This window comes from Salmo salar, chromosome 02 (genome assembly GCF_965601325.2).
Source record: "Salmo salar chromosome 02, fSalSal1, whole genome shotgun sequence".
Classification (NCBI taxonomy): Eukaryota; Metazoa; Chordata; class Actinopteri; order Salmoniformes; family Salmonidae; genus Salmo; species Salmo salar.
In genome coordinates this window covers 55881861-55900548 of record NC_138292.1, presented here as the reverse complement: position 1 = coordinate 55900548, position 18688 = coordinate 55881861, and the positions used below count along the sequence as shown (strand labels likewise).

Below are 18688 nucleotides of genomic sequence, written 5' to 3'. Positions count from 1 at the left end.
AAGGATGCAGCATTTTTGCCAGCGGGAAGCTGAATTCTTGCCAGCAAGCTATTGATCATCCTTTACACGTGCCAAGGAGAGAAGGAGATGGCCAGGGAGGGGCCATCTCCTGAATGGAGAGAGAGAAAAAGGGAGGGAGCAAGAGAGGGAGGAATAGCAGAAGTTCAGAAAGAAAGGGAGGGCGTGAGGGAGGGAAGGAAAGCAGAAAGTAGTAGAGGGGAGAGGACTAAAGTGTGGCCTAGGCTCTGACCTAGCATGCTACGTTTGTAGCCACTTATATACACAATTGTAGTCTGACATTTCTAATCACATAGCATACTATGAATACAAACATATTTGACTGATAACTGGCTCACCTGTCGCCGGGCTTGAACTCGCGAGAGAACTTGGTCCTCTTCTTCTTGTGCTTCCTCTTCAGGTTGCGGATGGACAGAGGGATGCTCTTCTTCCTGTTCAGGCCCCCCAGACCGCCACTCTGCGACGATGCCGTGCTGCTCGCCGACGACGTCAGCGACAAGGTGTCGTCCGTGTCCTCCGCCCCTGCCTCATCATCTGCGTCCTGCTCCGCGGGCTCGGGCCATGGGTCAGATGGAGGAGCGCACAGGGTCAAGGGCTGGAGGGCGTGGTTGGGGCCGTTGTTGGGGTGGTGAGGGCGGGGGAGGGCGGTGTGGTCAGTGGAGTCTGGGTGGGTGTTGTCAGGCTTGAGGTCACCTGGGTGTGAGGAGGGGGGCGAGGACACGGGTGATGGTCGTTGAGTTTGTTTTACATGTATAATTGACTAGTATAAGCAGTGACTTGGGACTGAGCAAAGCACGAAGAATAGATTTTAACTGTGGGCGAACTACCCTGCAAAAGGTGTGCAGTTATCAGATGGCCAGTTATCAGGTATAGACTGTATGGATCTAAAATGATTCTACAATTGGAGTTTGAGCTCGTCATCTGTTTAAGTGAGGATATCTGCCAAAAAATGGCAAGGCAACATTTCTGATGAGCAACAGACATAAATCAAAATCAGCATGTACCGTAAAGGCTGTCCGTCTTGTCGGTGGAGTGCTGGTTTGCACCTTGTGTCTCTGCATTCTCACTGGTCTTCTTCACTAACGACTCCTTCTTGAACATTCTTTTCAACTGCAGGAAGGACATTGTCATAGGACACTGACGTAATACGAACCATGGCAAAAACAGTTGTTAGTGCATGCAACGAGGGAAGAAAGTTGGATACATGGAGTATCGCTGCAAAGACAGGCAACATTGTTACCAATTGTTTCACACATACAAAATGGGGACAGGCACACACACACACAACCAGTCAAAAGTTTGGACACCTACTCATTCAAGGGTGTTAATTTTAACTATTTCCTACATTGTAGAATAATAGTGAAGACATCAAAACTATGAAATAACACATGGAATCATGTAGTAACACACACAAAAAAAAAAAGTGTTCAACAAACGTAAATATATTTTACATTTGAGATTAATCAAAGTAGCCACCCTTTGCCTTGATGACAGCTTTGCACACTCTTGGCATTCTCTCAACCAGCTTCACCTGGAATGCTTTTCCAACAGTCTTGAAGGAGTTCCCACATATGCTGAGCACTTGTTGGCTGCTTTTCCTTCACTCTGCGGTCCAACTCATCCCAAACCATCTCAATTGTGATGAGGTCAGGTGAGCCAATGCAGCACTCCATCACTCTCATTCTTGGTAAAATAGCTCTAACACAGCCTGGAAGTGTGTTGTGTCATTGTCCTGTTGAAAAATAAATGATAGTCCCACTAAGTGCAAACCAGATGGGATGGTGTATCACTGCAGAATGCTGTGGTAGCCATGCTGGTTAAGTGTGCCTTGAATTCTAAATAAATCACAGACCGTGTCAACAGCAAAGCACCCCCACACCATCACACCTCGTCCTCCATGCTTCACGGTGGGAACCACACACACAGAGATCATCCGTTCACCTACTCTGCGTCTCACAAAGACACGGCAGTTGGAACCAAAAATCTCAAAGTTGGACTCAGACCAAAAGGACAGATTTTCACCGATCTAATGTCCATTGCTCGTGTTTCTTGGCCCAAGCAAGTCTCTTCTTATTGGCATCCTTCCTTTACTAGTGGTTTCTTTTCAGCAATTTGACCATGAAGGCCTTATTCACGCTGTCTCCTCTGAACAGTTGATGTTGAGGTGTCTGTTACTTGAACTCTGAAGTATTTATTTGGGCTGCAATCTGAGGTGCAGTTAACTACTGAACTTATCCTCTGGGTCTTCCTTTGGCGGTCCTTATGAGAGCCAGTTCCATCATAGCGCTTGATGGTTTTTGCGACTGTACTTGAAGAAATCTTCAAAGTTCTTGAAATGTTCCAGATTGACTGACCTTCATGTCTTAAATTGATGGACTGTCGTTTCTCCTTGGTATTTTACCAAATAGGGCCATCTTCTACGTACCACCCCTACCTTGTCACAACACAACTGATTTGCTCAAATGCATAAGGAAAGAAATTCCACAAATTAACAAGGCACACCTGTTAATTGAAATGCATTCCAGGTGACTAGCTCATGAAGCTGGTTGAGAGAATGCCAAGAGTGTGCAATGCTGTCATCAAGACAAACGGTGGCTACTTTGAAGAATCTCAAATATGTTTTTGGTTACAACGTGATTCCATATGTGTTATTTCATAGTTTATGTCTTCACTAATATTCTACAATGTAGAAAATAGTTAAATAAAGAAAAACCCATGAATGAGTAGGTGTGTCTGAACTTTTGACTGGTACTGTATATATAGAAACATTTCCTCTCCCTTTCCTCCTCACTCACACACCTTCCTGGCTACGGGGTCCTCTGGGAGTCCGGGGGCCCCGTCGGGCCACTCACAGGTGATGTGTGTGGTGTCTCCCTTGGCTGGGAACACGTACAGGGCCCTCTCCCCCAGCTGCCTCTGGGTGTGGTCGTAGTAGCCCAGACGCTTCACTCTGGATCAGAACAAATGTATGTAGGGGGGAGTGTGTTAATAGAAGGGTCATTGAAGCAAAATAAATCAGTGTGACTAGGGATGAGCATCTCTCCATCTTGATACATGTACTCTGATACGATGCACTAAAATTTGTGGCATGAGCACATTCATTACTTCTATTAGCCCATACAAATGCCTTGAATAACAGATTCACTACATGGAACAAAAAAAAGTTTGTTCTGAAGTATCTGTCCTATAGCAGAGATAAGAAAGATGAGGAAACATGCATTTGTTTTTACATGCATTTAACCCCTAACAGTCTAAGTCCTGTCCAAGCCGGAAAAATTACAAATTGCATTTGGCCTTACTGCTATTAGCCCATATTAACACATTTTTGGCACCATTTCTAATTGACCCCAAACTTTTGAACAGTAGTGTATACTTCCATCCATTTTTTCAACTGGTACCGGGGGACCTTTAGACGAGTCGTGAGACCTGTTTACGTCGTAGAGCAAAACAACCTACATGTACGTGTTCGTCAGAGTCTCACCTTTCCACAGAGGCCTCGCATTAGTGTTGTTGCCCAAACTGCTCGGACGCTACAGACAGAAGTTGGCAGATCGGCTGAACTGACTTCAGATGAGTCCCAAGTTACTTGTGGGGGTCGTAGAGCAAATCATTCGGACGCTACAGACGATATTGTGAGAAGACCGATTTTCGGATGTCTCAGGTTGACGAACACCGCTCTAGCTCTGTCAACTTTCACCGTGGATGAGGAAATGCGACATATGCGGATGCAGTGGATTGAGACGCATCCAATAAAGATCAAGCTTAAACAGATTTTTATGGGGATATTTTTATTATGCTAAATAGATTTCCGCGGGGGCGTGGACAGCGACCTTAGGGGGTCAATATAGCACAGCTTTGAATTTCACCCATCTCAAAAGTGAATGGTTGGTGTAACCGATGTGAAATGGCTAGCTAGTTAGCGGGGTACGTGCTAATAGCGTTTGAATTGGTGACGTCACTCGCTCTGAGACCTTGAAGTAGTTGTTCCCCTTGCTCTGCAAGGGCCGCGGCTTTTGTGGAGAGATGGGTAACGATGCTTCGAGGGTGGCTGTTGTCTATGTGTGCAGAAGGTCCCTGGTTCGAGCCCAGGTAGGGGCGAGGAGAGGGACGGAAGCTATTCTGTTACATTGGGACCGTTTGGAACTTTACTGAGAAGAGCTGCTCTTTCTCCAGCTCAGACCATAGGCTTACAATGTAGCTCGCAAAAAATGAACACGGTCCTTATGAAATTACAACTTCACCCTGTTCATGTTAACATCCAATTAACCTGTTGGGGCTAGGGGGCAGTATTTGCACGGCTGGATAAAAAAATGTACCCGATTTAATCTGGTTACTAATCCTACCCAGTAACTAGAATATGCATATACTTATTATATATGGATAGAAAACACCCTAAAGTTTCTAAAACTGTTTGAATGGTGTCTGTGAGTATAACAGAACTCATTTGGCAGGCAAAACCCTGAGACATTTTCTGACAGGAAGTGGATACCTGATGTGTTGTATTACCTTTAAACCTATGCCATTGAAAAACACAGGGGCTGAGGAATATTTTGGCACTTCCTATTGCTTCCACTAGATGTCACCAGCCTTTACAAAGTGTTTTGAGTCTTCTGGAGGGAGATCTGACCGAACAAGAGCCATGGAACGATGATGGCCCATTAGACACCTGGCGCGCGAGTTCATGTTGGGTACCCTCGTTCCAATACGTTATAAAAGAGAATGCATTCGTCCACCTTGAATATTATTCATGTTCTGGTTAAAAAAGGCCCTAATGATTTATGCTATACAACGTTTGACATGTTTGAACGAACGTAAATATATTTTTTCCCCTCGTTCATGAAGTGAAGTCCGGCGGGCTTAGATCATGTGCTAACAAGACGGAGATTTTTGGACATAAATGAGCTTTTTTGAACAAAACTACATTCGTTATGGACCTGTGATACCTGGAAGTGACATCTGATATAGAGAATCAAAGGTAATGGATTATTTACATAGTATTTTCGATTTTAGATCTCCCCAACATGACGGCTAGTCTGTATCGCAACGCGTATTTTTCTGGGCACAGTGCTCAGATTATTGCAAAGTGTGATTTCCCAGTAAGGTTATTTTTAAATCTGGCAAGTTGATTGCGTTTAAGAGATGTAAATCTATAATTCTTTAAATGACAATATAATATTTTACCAATGTTTTCTAATTTTAATTATTTAATTTGTGGTGCTGACTTGACTGCCGGTTATTGGAGGGAAACGATTTCCTCAACATCAATGCCATAGTAAAACGCTGTTTTTGGATATAAATATGAACTTGATAGAACTAAAAATGCATGCATTGTCTAACATAATGTCCTAGGAGTGTCATCTGATGGAGATTGTAAAAGGTTAGTGCATCATTTTAGCTGGTTTTATGGTTTTGGTGACCCTGTCTTTGAATTGACAAAACATTACACACAACTCTTGTAAATGTACTGTCCTAACATACTCTAAATTTATGCTTTCGCCGTAAAACCTTTTTGAAATCGTAAAACGTGGTTAGATTAAGGAGATGTTTATCTTTCAAAGGGTGTAAAATAGTTGTATGTTTGAAAAATGTGAATTTTTACATTTATTTGGATTCAAATTTGCCGCTCTTGAAATGCACCTGCTGTTGATGGAGTGCACCACGGGTGGGACGCTTGCGTCCCACCTAGCCCATAGAGGTTAAGACATGCCTGCAAGTGTGAGATGTGATTGTGAGGTGTGTATATAATGTGTGTAAACCAGATCACCAGAAACAGACTGTTCATACACTGTATATCTATAAAATGGAAAACTGCAGCCTCTATGCTCCCAAGTGTGGATGGATGGTAGAATGAATCTATGAATGCAGGACTCTACAGTGCGATCATTTTACTCTCATATGTGGCTCAACATTTGCTGTGCTACCTGGAATTCTGGAGTACCAGCGCATCTAGAAAAATTAAGGATTCTAGCTTTAATATCTCAAATATTTGTCATTACGCTCCTAAAGTTGTGTGCGCCTATATTTTTCAACTTAGGCGCACACGTGCTCTTGTAAAAAAAAAAAAAGTCAGCGTAGAGAATTGAAATGAACAGACAAACGGGGTGCAGTACAGTACCTGCAGAGGTTCTCCTGGGAGATGGTGGACGGAGGGGGGTAGACGCTGTCCGTGCCCTTGGGGGAGTAACTCTTGGTGATCCACGTCACCTTCAGCTCCGCCACCTGGACCTATTGGGGGGGGGGGGGGGGGGGGGGGGGGTCACATGAAAACACAGACGGGCATTGACATCACGCGTACTTCAGCAGCTAAGCCTATTAGGTGGTAAGGTATGTGGTCAGTAAAAACCAGGAAAAACTCAGGGCCAAAGTTATTGCCTGTGAATAACGTACTAATATAAAATACGCAAATTGCCATCATACCTCTTCGACCACCACCCTGAACTTGCTCTTCTTGCGGAGTACGGGCTTGACCCCGGAGAGCCACTGGACATTGGAGAAGACTTTGGCCGGCCCGATAAGCACCTGGCCTGGGTAGAAACCATAGGTCTCGTCGAAGAACAGACCCTACCAACCAGGAAGGAGATGCATCTTACTAACACACAGAGGCAGTTTCCCTTCACCCATCCATTGACAATCGAAGAAAGGTCTAAGATTCTCTGCTGCTCATTGGTCGCTTCAACAAATGACAAGAGAACATAGCTAGTACTTAACAAGCTTGTGTGGTTGTTTTTTTGTTGTTAAATAAGAGAAAGTTGACTATGTAGAAACGGTTGTATTGTTTCTGAAATAACAGCCAAAGTGAACAGGAGTAACACCTAGGTATTCCCAGTCAAAGCCCAACAGCTTCCGATTAATATTGGACGCACGCCACCTGGTACCTTAAGATTAGGGTCGATTCCATTTAAACTCAATTTTCAAAAATCGGTTTCCTAAACTGACCCAGCTCAAATGGAATTGACCCCCACCCCCAAGTATTACACCACTACCTATGGTCAATAAGGAGGAATAGGAAGCTCAAGGCTGTGAGCAGTAAGTTCATTTCATATTGCTTCCACCTAGCCAGCCTTATCAGATCAGTAAAGTGCAGTGGACGAGGGCAGATGGCTACGTTTTCACACAAAAAAAACACAGCTCGCGGCATTTCACCTACCGAGTCACTGACATGCGGACAGACGTCGTACAGCTTGGCGCCGTCCTCCACATTCATGGAACACCTGCAGTAGTAGAGAGAAGTTGAGGCTAAGCATGAAGCAGACAGATGTAAATTAAACCGTTTTGAATTGACACTCATACTAGGACAGATTTTGTACCTGGCGCCATTGGAAAGCTTGAGGATTATGTGGTTGGTCAGGTCGTACACCTTCCCCAGCCAGAAGTCGTAGGCTATGTAGTCCCCATACATGAAAGACTAGTAGGGAACACACATGAAACAAATGATTGAAACAGAGACATTGATGTGGTACACATACAGTACCAGTCAAAAGTTCAGACACTCATACCCAGGTTTTTCTTTATTTTTACTATTTTCTACATTGTAGAATAGTGAAGACATCAAAACTCTGAAATAACACACATGGAATCATGTAGTAACCAAAATATATTTTATATTTGAAATTCTTCAAAGTAGCCATCTGATGCAGCACGCCACTCTCCTTCTTGGTCAAATAGCCCTTACACAGCCTGGAGGTGTGTTTTGGGTCATTGTCCTGTTGAAAAACAAATAGTCCCACTAAGCCCAAACCAGATGGGATGGCCTATCGCTGCAGAATGCTGTTGTAGCCATGCTGGTTAAGTGTGCCTTGATTTCTAAATAAATCTGACAGTGTCACCAGCAAAGCACCCCCACACCACCTCCATGCTTCACGGTGGGAACCACACATGCAGAGATCATCCGTTCACCCACTCTGCGTCTCACAAAGACATGGCGGTTGGAACCAAAAATCTCAAATTTGGACTCATCAGACCAAATTGCTTGGCCCAAGCAATTTGGACTCATCAGACCAAATTGCTTGGCCCAAGCAAGTCTCTTCTTATTGGTGTCCTTTAATAGTGGTTTCTTTGCAGCAATTCGACCATGAAGGCCTGATTCACACAGTCTCCTCTGAACAGTTGATGTTGAGATGTGTCGGTTACTTGAACTCTGTGAAGCATTTATTTGGGCTGCAATTTCTTAGGCTGGTAACTCTAATGAACTTATCCTCTGCGGCAGAGGTAACTCTGGGTCTTCCTTTCCTTTGGTGGTCCTCTTGAGAGACAGTTTCATCATAGCGCTTGATGGTTTTTGCAACTGCACTTGAAGAAACCTTCAAAGTTCTTGAAATATTCTGGATTGACTTACCTTGTCTTAAAGTAATGACTGTAATTTCTCTTTGCTTATTTGAGCTGTTCTTGCCATAATATGGACTTGGTCATTTCCCAAATATGGCTATCTTCTGTATACCACCCCTACCTTGTCACAACTGATTGGCTCAAATGCATTGAGGAAAGAAATTCCACAAATTAACTTAACAAGGCACATCTGTTAAATTAAATGCATTCCAGGTCCCACTACCTCATGAAGCTGGTTAAGAGAATGCCAAGAGTATGCAAAGCTGTCATCAAGGGAAAGGGTGGCTACTTTGAAGAATCTCAAATATATTTTGATTTGTTTAACACTTTTTTGCTTACTGCATGATTGTGTCATTTCATAGTTTTGATGTCATTATTCTACAATGTAGAAAATATAATGAATAAAGAAAAACCCTGGGATGAGTAGGTGTGTCCAAACGTTTGACTCGTACTGTGTGTGTATGTATATACCACGGGAGATACTCGAGAAGGACAAGACAATTGAATAGCCTAATTAAATGAGTATTTATATGCAAATGGTTCATTAAAATAGAAATCCTAACAATAATAAATGACAAATGAATTTGATAAATCACATAGAAATGCTTCTATCTTGCAACTCCTCTGTGGACATTGGGTGGTCAAGTGAATATTACGGCATCGGTTTTTTTCTTACCCAGATGTGATGTAGGTCTTTACTGTTGACAGGGTAAAGGACACAGTTGGTCCCCACTAGTTTTACAGCACACTCTATGTCGATGTTGGTCACGATGCCACACTGGTTGTCCTGGAAACCACAACCGCAAACAAGGGTTACCATATCACCATCACCCTACGCTCTATCCAAAAACAATGCACCAATGTGTGTCGGTGCGTTTTAGTTCTCCATCACTAGTCAAGTCAACAAAACACCACCTAGGGATAGGTGTTGAATATTAGCATAAGCTACACATACGCTAAAATGTTTACTCAATATATCAGTGTGCTTGCATCAGTCCCCATCTTAACAAAGATGGCAGGTAAGCGCTTTCTGATAAAGGCATGTTAGCACATTCTACATCAAACATTGCAGCCTGTACAGTCATCCTGTGTTGGTACACCAGTCATGTAGGGTGTCATCAGCTAACAGTGTAGTGATAGGACAGGCAACGGAGCTCGGCTTACGTTAGAATTCATCCGCCGCACAATGTCTCGGATAACGATGGATCGATCTATAAGTTTCAGCTGCAACAGAGGGTGGAGAAAAGAGAGAGGGGGTGAGATGACAACGTCATAGAATACATAGACAAGACCGACAACTCAAGTGTTCTAATTTCAGCGGTCATTTTAGCATCTTGGTGGCAGCTGGGATGCCACTGGGTGCCGGTTACCATCCCAATCATCTCATCTGAACACAGTCTTATGACTGCCGCCTGACACCAATAGTGATATCGCAGCAGTGAGGTAGCCTGTTCTAAATACTAGTCAACCTTTCCCAAACCACAATCAGCAGTGTCTGTAGGGCGCTGCACATAATCCCACCTATACCAAAAAATAAGTACAACACATTTGATGACAGAACACTAGTTTTGTTACATTACAGCCATATTCTGAAATGTATCAATCTACACACAATAACCCATAATGACAAAGCAAAAACATGTTATACATTTTTGCTAATTTGTAATTTAAAAAAACCCCACAGAAATCACATTTACATAAGTATTCAGACCCTACACGCAGTTATTTTGTGGAAGCACCTTTGGCAGCGATTACAGCCTCGAGTCTTCTTGGGTATGACGCTACAAGCTTGGCACCTGTATTTGAAGAGTTTCTCCCATTCTTCTCTGCAGATCCTCTCAAGTGCAGATTGGATGGGGAGTGTTGCTGCACAGCTATTTTCAGGTCACTCCAGAGACGTTCAATCGGGTCCAAGTGTGGGCTCTGGCTGGGCCACTCAAGGACATTCAGACACTTGTCCCGAAACCACTCCTGCATTGTCTTGGCTGTGTGCTTAAGTTCGTTGTCCTGTTGGAAGGTGAACCTTCGCCCCAGTCTGAGGTCCTGAGCGCTCAAGGATCTCTGAACTTTGCTCAGTTTCTTTTTCCCCTTGATCCTGACTAGTCTCCCCACAACTGCCACTGATAAACCTTCCCACAGCATGATGCTGCCACCACGCTTCACCGTAGGGATGGTGCCAGGTTTCTTCCAGACGTGACGCTCGGCATTCAGGCCAAAGAGCTCAATCTTGGTTTCATCAGACCAGAGAATCTTGTTTCTCTTGGTCTGAGAGTCATTAGGTGACTGTTGGCAAACTCATTGCAGGCTGTCATGTGCCTTTTACTGAGGAGTGGCTTCCGTCTGGCCACTCTACCATAAAGGCCTGATTGGTGGAGTGCTGCAGAGATGGGATAACCTTACAGAAGGACAACCATCTCTACAGAGGAACCCTGGAGCTCTGTCAGAGTGACCATCAAGTTCTTGGTCACCTCCCTGACCAAAGTCCTTCTCCCCCGATTGCTCAGTTTGGCAGGGCAGCCAGCTCTAGGAAGAGTCTTGGTGGTTCCAAACTTCTTAAGAATGATGGCGGGCACTATATATTTGGGGACCTTCAATGCTGCAGATATTTTTGGTACCCTTCCCCAGATCTGTGCCGACACAATCCTGTCTCGGGGCTCTAGGGATAATTCCTTCAACCCTATGGCTTGGTTTTTGCTGTGACATGCACTGTCAACTGGGGGACCTTATATAGACAGTTGTGTGCCTTTCCAAATCAAGTTACAGGAACATCAAGGATGGAAAAAAAGGACGCACCCAAGCTCGATTGATTTACTTATGCAAATAATGCTGTAATGTAACAAAACTGTGAAAAAGTCAAGGGATCTGAATACTTTCCAAAGACACTGTATATTAACTCGGCAAAAAAAAAAAGCCTCTCACTGTCAATTGCATTTCTTTTCAGCAAACCTAACATGTGGAAATATTTATATGAACATAACAAGATTCAACAACAGACATAAACTGAACAAGTTCCACAGATGTGACTAACAGAAATTGAATAATGTGTCCCTGAAGAAAGGTGGGGGGGGGGGGGGGGGGGGGGGGTCAAAATCAAAAGTGACACTCAGTATCTGTGTGCCCACCAGCTGCATTAAGTACTGCGGTGCATCTCCTCCTCATGGACTGCACCAGATTTGCCACTTCTTGCTGTGAGATGTTACTCCACTCTTCCACTAAGGCGCCTGCAAGTTACCGGACATTTCTGGAGGCGGGAATGGCCCTAGCCCTCACCCTCCGATCCAACAGGTCCCAGATGTGCTCAATGGGATTGAGATCCGGATTCTTCACTGGCCATGGCAGAACACTGACATTCCTGTCTTGCAGGAAATCACGCACAGAACGAGCAGTATGGCTGGTGGCATTGTCATGCTGGAGGGTCATGTCAGGATGAGCCTGCAGGAAGGGTACCACATGAGGGAGGAGGATGTCTTCCCTGTAACGCACAGCGTTGAGATTGCCTGCAAAGACAAGCTCATTCCGATGATGCTGTGAAACACCGCCCCAGACCATGACGGACCCTCCACCTCCAAATCAATCCCGCTCCAGAGTACAGGCCTCGGTGTAACGCTCATTACTTTGACGATAAAACACGAATCCGACCATCATCCCTGGTGAGACAAAACTGCGGCTCGTCAGTGAAGAGCACTTTCTGCCAGTCCTGTCTGGTGAAGCTACAGTGAGTTTGTGCCCATAGGCGACGTTGTTGCCGGTGATGTCTGGTGAGGACCTGCCTTACAACAGGCCTACAAACCCTCAGTCCAGCCTCTCTCAGCCTATTGTGGACAGTCTGAGCACTGATGGAGGGATTGTGCCTTCCTGGTGTAACTCAGGCAGTTGTTGCCATCCTGTACCTGTCCCGCTGGTGTGACGTTCGAATGCACCGATCCTGTGCAGGCGTTATTACACGTGGTCTGCCACTGCGAGGACAATCAGCTGTCCGTCCTGTCTCCCTGTAGCGCTGTCTTGCAATGTCCGTACTGTCTCACAGTACGGACATTGCAATACATTGCCCTGGCCACATCTGCAGTCCTCATGCCTCCTTGCAGCATGCCTAAGGCACGTTCACGCAGATGAGCAGGGACCCTGGGCATCTTTCTTTTCGTGTTTTTCAGAGTCTGTAGAAAGGCCTCTTTAGTGTCTTAAGTTTTCATAACTGTGACCTCAATTGCCTACCCTCTGCAAGCTGTTAGGGTCTTAACGACCGCTCCACAGGTGCATATTCATTAATTGTTTATGGTTCATTGAACAAGCATGGGAAACAGTGTTTAAACCCTTTACAATGAAGATCTGTGTAATTATTTAGATTTTTACGAATTATCTTTGAAAGACCGGGTCCTGAAAAAGGGACGTTTCTTTTTTTGCTGAGTTTAGCACAAGGTATGAAAGTCGACTTTGACCGCAACTTCACCCTGCCTGGTCTCGCTCATCCGAATGACACACAAGGTCGTACAGAGACAACACACTGAGTTTATTCAGGGATCTCTGGGGAAGCGGGGATAAGAGCATCCGAGTAGAAGATCAACATTTGCATGTCAGAGGGTTCAGTTCAGTCTCGGCACACACACAGAACTGGGAAAATACTGTTGGAATGATGCCCTTGTTAATCTACAAAACGGCACAGTGAATAAAATACCAAAATGAAATGCCAAAATACCAGATGCCTAATCAGGGGATGACTGGGAAATCCTGTTCCTCCAAGCACCATTCTCCCATTAACACACTTGGTGAGATGAAATGTTCAGAATGTTGCAGGGAGAATTGCAATGAATAGAGCGGACATAGTCCTTAAAAAGACAATCATATCTGTTCTACTCCATACATTTCTGAAACAGACAATACCTTTAAAAACAGATTCCCAATAAGATAGAGTAACTCAAAATAGCCTTTACAGTCTGTATTCCTCACAGTTTTAGCCATAATTTAGGCGTATCTATAATCATCTACCACGTTGATGCAGTAGACGAACAGGACTGGGGAATGGGAATTACACACAGGAGAACAGACAGACCACGCAACAGACCCGCTCGAGAGTCAAATCAGCATCGTTGCGGTCTATTCCGTTTTCCACGTGATGACACGTACTGTTCTCAAATGTGGGGAGACAGAGCACTCTTCAAAGGCAAGAGGCATTCAGTAAGCCAGGGATAGGCTAGTGGTGGGGTGGCAACACGCTCCATAATACTAAATCAGTGTAATGTGGCTAGTGCTAGTAGCGTCAAGCTGCTCCTCCGGCTGGAGTTGGAATGGGTGGCAGCTGCCAGCCGGATGCCATCACCTACAATAGAATTCTGGTGGAGAGAGGAGGGAGGCAGGACGAGAGATGATTAGGAGGAAGAAGAGAGGAGAGAAAATTAGGAGGGAGGACGTGTGGTTATGAAGTGGAAGGGAAGGGTGCGAGTGTGTGTTAGCCAAAATGGGACATTACGGAGATAAAAAAAAGAGCAATTACTCTAGTATTCCTGTATCTCTTGTACACCCACAAACACCACAATCTGATTGGCCTAGGCCAGCGGCAGCTATCTCCATGTTTTCAGGCTCTGCTGTCTGGACTATAACCTTATTCCTGTAAATTGTGGGGCGAGGAGGAGGTGGGCAAGACAGGATCGATGCTCCATTTACACACAACGCCGCGTTAGCAGTCACACCAGTCCCAGTGTAGAGGCTGGACACACTCATGCGTGCACACTTACACAAACACAGATAGGCCTACACTGAAGCATGCGCACACAGCCCCTTGTGTGTGTTTAGTGATTCTAACTCTGCCATGGAGAAGAGGGGTCGGGCAGCCTCCGGATGCACCAACTATCTCGCTGTGTAAGAACCATGAGGCTAAAATCAATACATACTCAACCAAATATGACGGAAGCAACCATGCAAAGTACTAAGATATGACATTACAAGATAATACAATAGGGCAACGCTTCCAGAAAGCATATTCTACCATGACTATTTTATAGCTATCAAAACAATCCAGTTTAGCTTAGTTATCATTCATTATTCATGGTACGCTTGTAACACAGTCGCAGTTCCACTCCCAGAAATAGTCAGAGGGAGAGGAGGACAGGATGAGAGGGAGATAGCAGAGGAAGGGTATACAGTCACTGATCTCAGCTCATATAGAAGTGCAGAGAAAGTACGGCATGAATATCCTCCCTCTCCCTTTTCTAGTCTTTTCTTTTCTTCTTCTCCCCCGGCCCACCAAAGGAAGCCATTTCCTAGAGATGTCACCACTGACTGTCTCATCTGTTGCCTGCCTGTTCACTGCTCAATGAGCTGATCTGTGCCTCGCCGCATCCTGCACAAATCACTGCTCCTCCCGTGGGCGTGGAACACACACACACACACCATTTGTATGCATAATCAGATTGCACAAATCCCAATTGCTCAAGTGCATACATAAAACTCTCACATATTACATTGCCTATGTGCAATACATAGACTATGGGAAACTACTAACAAAGAAAACCTGTGTGTATGTTTTCCCCTTGTCTCAACAACGATCCTAAAGCTAGAAATATCCAGAGGGAAAACGCTGAAAGTATCCTTTGTGTGTGTCATATGTTGGACGACTGCCTGTCGACACGATAGCATTGTTCAGGAATTCAGTGGAAACACCTGTGTGTATTGGAAAGAAACCCCGGTATTGGCGTCTTTTGTTCAGGCACCAGTAACTGTCCAATAACAATGGCTGTTAGTCAGCAGCACAGAATCAAGCGTCAGCCTGGAAACCAGCAGGCTGTTCTGTAAAGGTGCCGCTAAAGGGGGGGGGGGGTGGTCTTTCGCATAGACACTAGTGCCCACACACAGTGTACTAGAACACACTAACAAAGCAGACATCTCTCTGAAGGGGTGAGCTAAGCTGTCAGGCTAAAGGCTAACAAAGCAGATCTGTTCCTTTGTCTCATCTCAAGGATGGAGTGAGTTTGTCTGGTGATAGATCAGCGTTTCCTAAACTAGGGGTTGAGACCATCGGGTGGCGAGAGAATCTCAGAAAAATAACTACAATAATTCACCGCTTGGTTCATAGAACCTAACCTCCAATATACACTCAACGTGGTCGTGAGTGTTTTCCTACAAAACGCCTGACCTTCTGAACTTTCCAAGAACTTTGATGCATTTCAGTGTTTCAAACCATACTTCCTTCAGTTTGAAATACTGTCAGATTGATTTGTAATTGACTGCCATAGCCCTAAATAACATTTTAAAAAGTTAACATTGGCTGTTGATGACATCACCTTACTGTTTTACATGGTGTGGTTGCCAAAAAAGAACATCTCAAAATGGGGTAACGGGCAGAAAACTAGTTTGGGAACCCCTGTGATGAACAATGGAAAAGGCTGGGGCTCTGGCAAGTAGCCACTGCTTGCAGGTCTCGGCTACATGTTACCATGTCTCATCTCAGGGATTGAGAGAGCGCCGGTCTAACATAGACAATGGACTCTGATGACTGACAGACAACCTTGGCTGGCTGCAAGCCCCCCAATCACAAAGCCCAACTGATGCGTCCTCTCCTTCAGTGTCGAACTAAGCCTGCAACTGTGTTGACAGTGATTGATCAACAAGTCCTTTTGCATGCTGAACAAACCCAGGCAATATCAGGTATACCACTGTATATAGACTTTTTCTACTGTATGTTTGTTATTCCATGTGTAACTCTGTGTTGTTGATTGTGTCGCACTGCTTTGCTTTATCTTGGCCAGGTCGTAGTTGTAAATGAGAACTAGCCTATCTGGTTAAATAAAAGGTGAAATAAAAAAATAAAGGTACTATTTAATGAAGCTGCCAGTTGAGGACTTGTAAGGCGTCTGTTTCTCAAACAAGGCACTCTAATGCAAAAGGGTTTTCTAATGATCAATTAGTCTTTTAAAATGATAGCTAATCTAAGGTTAACACAACGTGCCATTGGAACACAGGAGTGATGGTTGCTGATAATGGGCCTCTGTACGCCTATGTAGATATTCCACAAAAAATCTGCCGTTTCCAGCTACAATAGTCATTTACAACATAAACAATGTCTACACTGTATTTCTGATCAATTTGATGTCATTTTAAAAACTGAAAAAAACTAAAAAACTGAAAAAAATAATAAAAAACACTTCTTTCAAAAACATGGACATTTCTAAGTGAACCCAAACTTTTCAACGGTAGTGTATACGGTCATTTTCAAATATATAGGGTGAAGTTTATTTCATAACAAGGACAATTGCTTTTTCTACCTGTACTACTAGATCAGCGGGAGGGAAAAGAATAATCAAATGGTCTAAACCAGGGATGCCTAACCCTCTTCCTGGGGATCTACTGTCCTGTAGGTTTTCAAACCAACCCTAATTTAACATCTCTGATTCAGCTAGTTAAGGTCTTGTTGAGCAGCTAATAAGTACAACCAGGTGTGTTAAATTAGGGTTGGACTGAAAACCCACAGGACAGTAGATCTCCAGGAAGAGGGTTGGGCAGCCCTGGTCTAAACCATTAGATTTTTTTTTAGATAAATATTGATATATTACTAGCTTCAAACACCGAACCTGCAAAAATGACATTCCTTAGTAGGTGATGGTAATTTCAGATTAAAAGTGTGTGGGGGGGGGAGGGGGTGAGACAGACAGAGCTCATGAACAGAATATTTGAATTTAGAATGGAAAATTAAATGTAATTTATGCAACAAATGTTAGTGCATCGAATCGTATCGCATTGAACGTTCCTCTAATCAAACCGTATCATTTCTAACTAAAACGTTTCATTCCTGTATCACATCGGAGCCCATGTACCTAGATGCATATCAAATCGTCTCGAAAGGGGAAAGATACACATTCCTAGTACAACAGTATTGGTTTTGTCTTCCTGGGCTCAAGAGTCACACTCTCCAGGTGGGGTGCCGGAGGAAGGACAGAGGAAAAGGAGAGAGACTGCAGCCATGGGCCACGCCTGTTCTCCATTCACATGGAGCGTGTTGATACTTAAAAATGATAAAGATCAAATATTTATCTCATACTAGATTCACACACACACCAGGGCCATGTACGACACCTACACACAAAAGGATTCTACACACACACACACACACACAGACCTCCCTACATTTCCCACCTCCATCTCCAGCAGACCAGCCATGTCTGACAGAGCTGGTGGTCCATTCATCCAGACAGCGGGACCACAACTCCATTAGAGGGGCGGTAATGTTCTAGGCCTTTACTCCTGTTCTCCTGGGGGAGAGGAGAACCAGGTGGCATTAAGAGAACTGACAGTCTGGTATAAAACCACTATAGACTTCTGGAACAACTGATGGGAGCTGAGGAAGGGTCAGCAGAGAGAGAGAGAGAGTAACTGATTGAGAGTAAAAATAGTGGCAGGGCAATAGGACACAGGGAGACCGTCAGACGGATAAGGGGAGGTGGACGGAGAGGAGGGGTGGAAAGAGAGCGGGAGGGAAGAGCAAGGCAGAGGGAAAAAACAACAGAGTGAAAGAAAGCCAGACACAGAACCAGCCTGTCTCCCCCACTGTGGGGTGTCAATACTGCCGAGGGAGAGAGGCTGCAGCCAGCCGGCCTTTCTCCGCAAGTCCTCAGCGGACACATTTACCACACACAGAGAAGCAGAGAGAGCGAGCGAGGCAGAGAGAGAATTAACTACAGGACAAAATACAAACCCTGCAACCCAAAAAAGCCTGTGGAGTTGATGGTATCCTCAATGAAATAGACAGACCACAAATTCCAATTAACTATACTTTATCATCCTCAGCTCTGGCATATACCTCAATATTTGGAACCAAGGACTGATCACCCCAATCCACAAAAGTAGAGACAAATTTGACCCCAATAACTACCGTGGGACATGCGTCAGCAGCAACCTTGGGAAAATCCTCTGCATTATAATTAACAGCAGACTTGTACATTTCCTCAGCGAAAACAATGTACTGAACAAATGTCAATTTGGCTTTTTACCAAATTAGCGTACAACAGACCATGTACTCACCCTGCACACCCTAATTGACAAAAACCAAAGGCAAAGTCTTCGCATGCTTTGTTGATTTAAAAAAAGCTTGACTCAATTTGGCATGAGGGCCTGATATACAAATTGATGAAAAGTGGTGTTGGGGGAAAACATAACATTATAAAATCCATGTACACAAACAAGCGTGCGGTTAAAATTGGCAGAAAACATTTCTTCCACAGGGCCGGGGGGTGAGACAGGGATGCAGCTTAAGCCCCACCCTCAACATGTAAACAAATTGGTGAGGACACTAGAACAGTACGCAGCACCCTGCCTCACCCTACTAGAATCTGAAGTCAAATGTCTACTGATGATCTGG

The 18688-nt window shown here is 44.4% G+C and overlaps 1 protein-coding gene across 2 annotated transcripts in view; it reads right to left on the bottom strand.

The window, feature by feature from the left end:
- The window catches only part of ube2o (ubiquitin-conjugating enzyme E2O), a 46672-nt gene that overhangs the window by 16223 nt on the left and 11761 nt on the right, over positions 1-18688 (bottom strand). For both annotated transcript variants that reach the window (XM_014177082.3, XM_014177088.3), the window contains exons 2-10: positions 9508-9567; positions 9020-9130; positions 7326-7423; positions 7166-7229; positions 6436-6579; positions 6134-6243; positions 2818-2968; positions 1023-1128; positions 357-711 (exon numbers count right to left, since the gene is read on the bottom strand). In XM_014177082.3, coding sequence (XP_014032557.2) covers positions 357-711; positions 1023-1128; positions 2818-2968; positions 6134-6243; positions 6436-6579; positions 7166-7229; positions 7326-7423; positions 9020-9130; positions 9508-9567 — 1199 coding nt within the window. The remainder of the gene's footprint in view (positions 1-356; positions 712-1022; positions 1129-2817; positions 2969-6133; positions 6244-6435; positions 6580-7165; positions 7230-7325; positions 7424-9019; positions 9131-9507; positions 9568-18688) is intronic.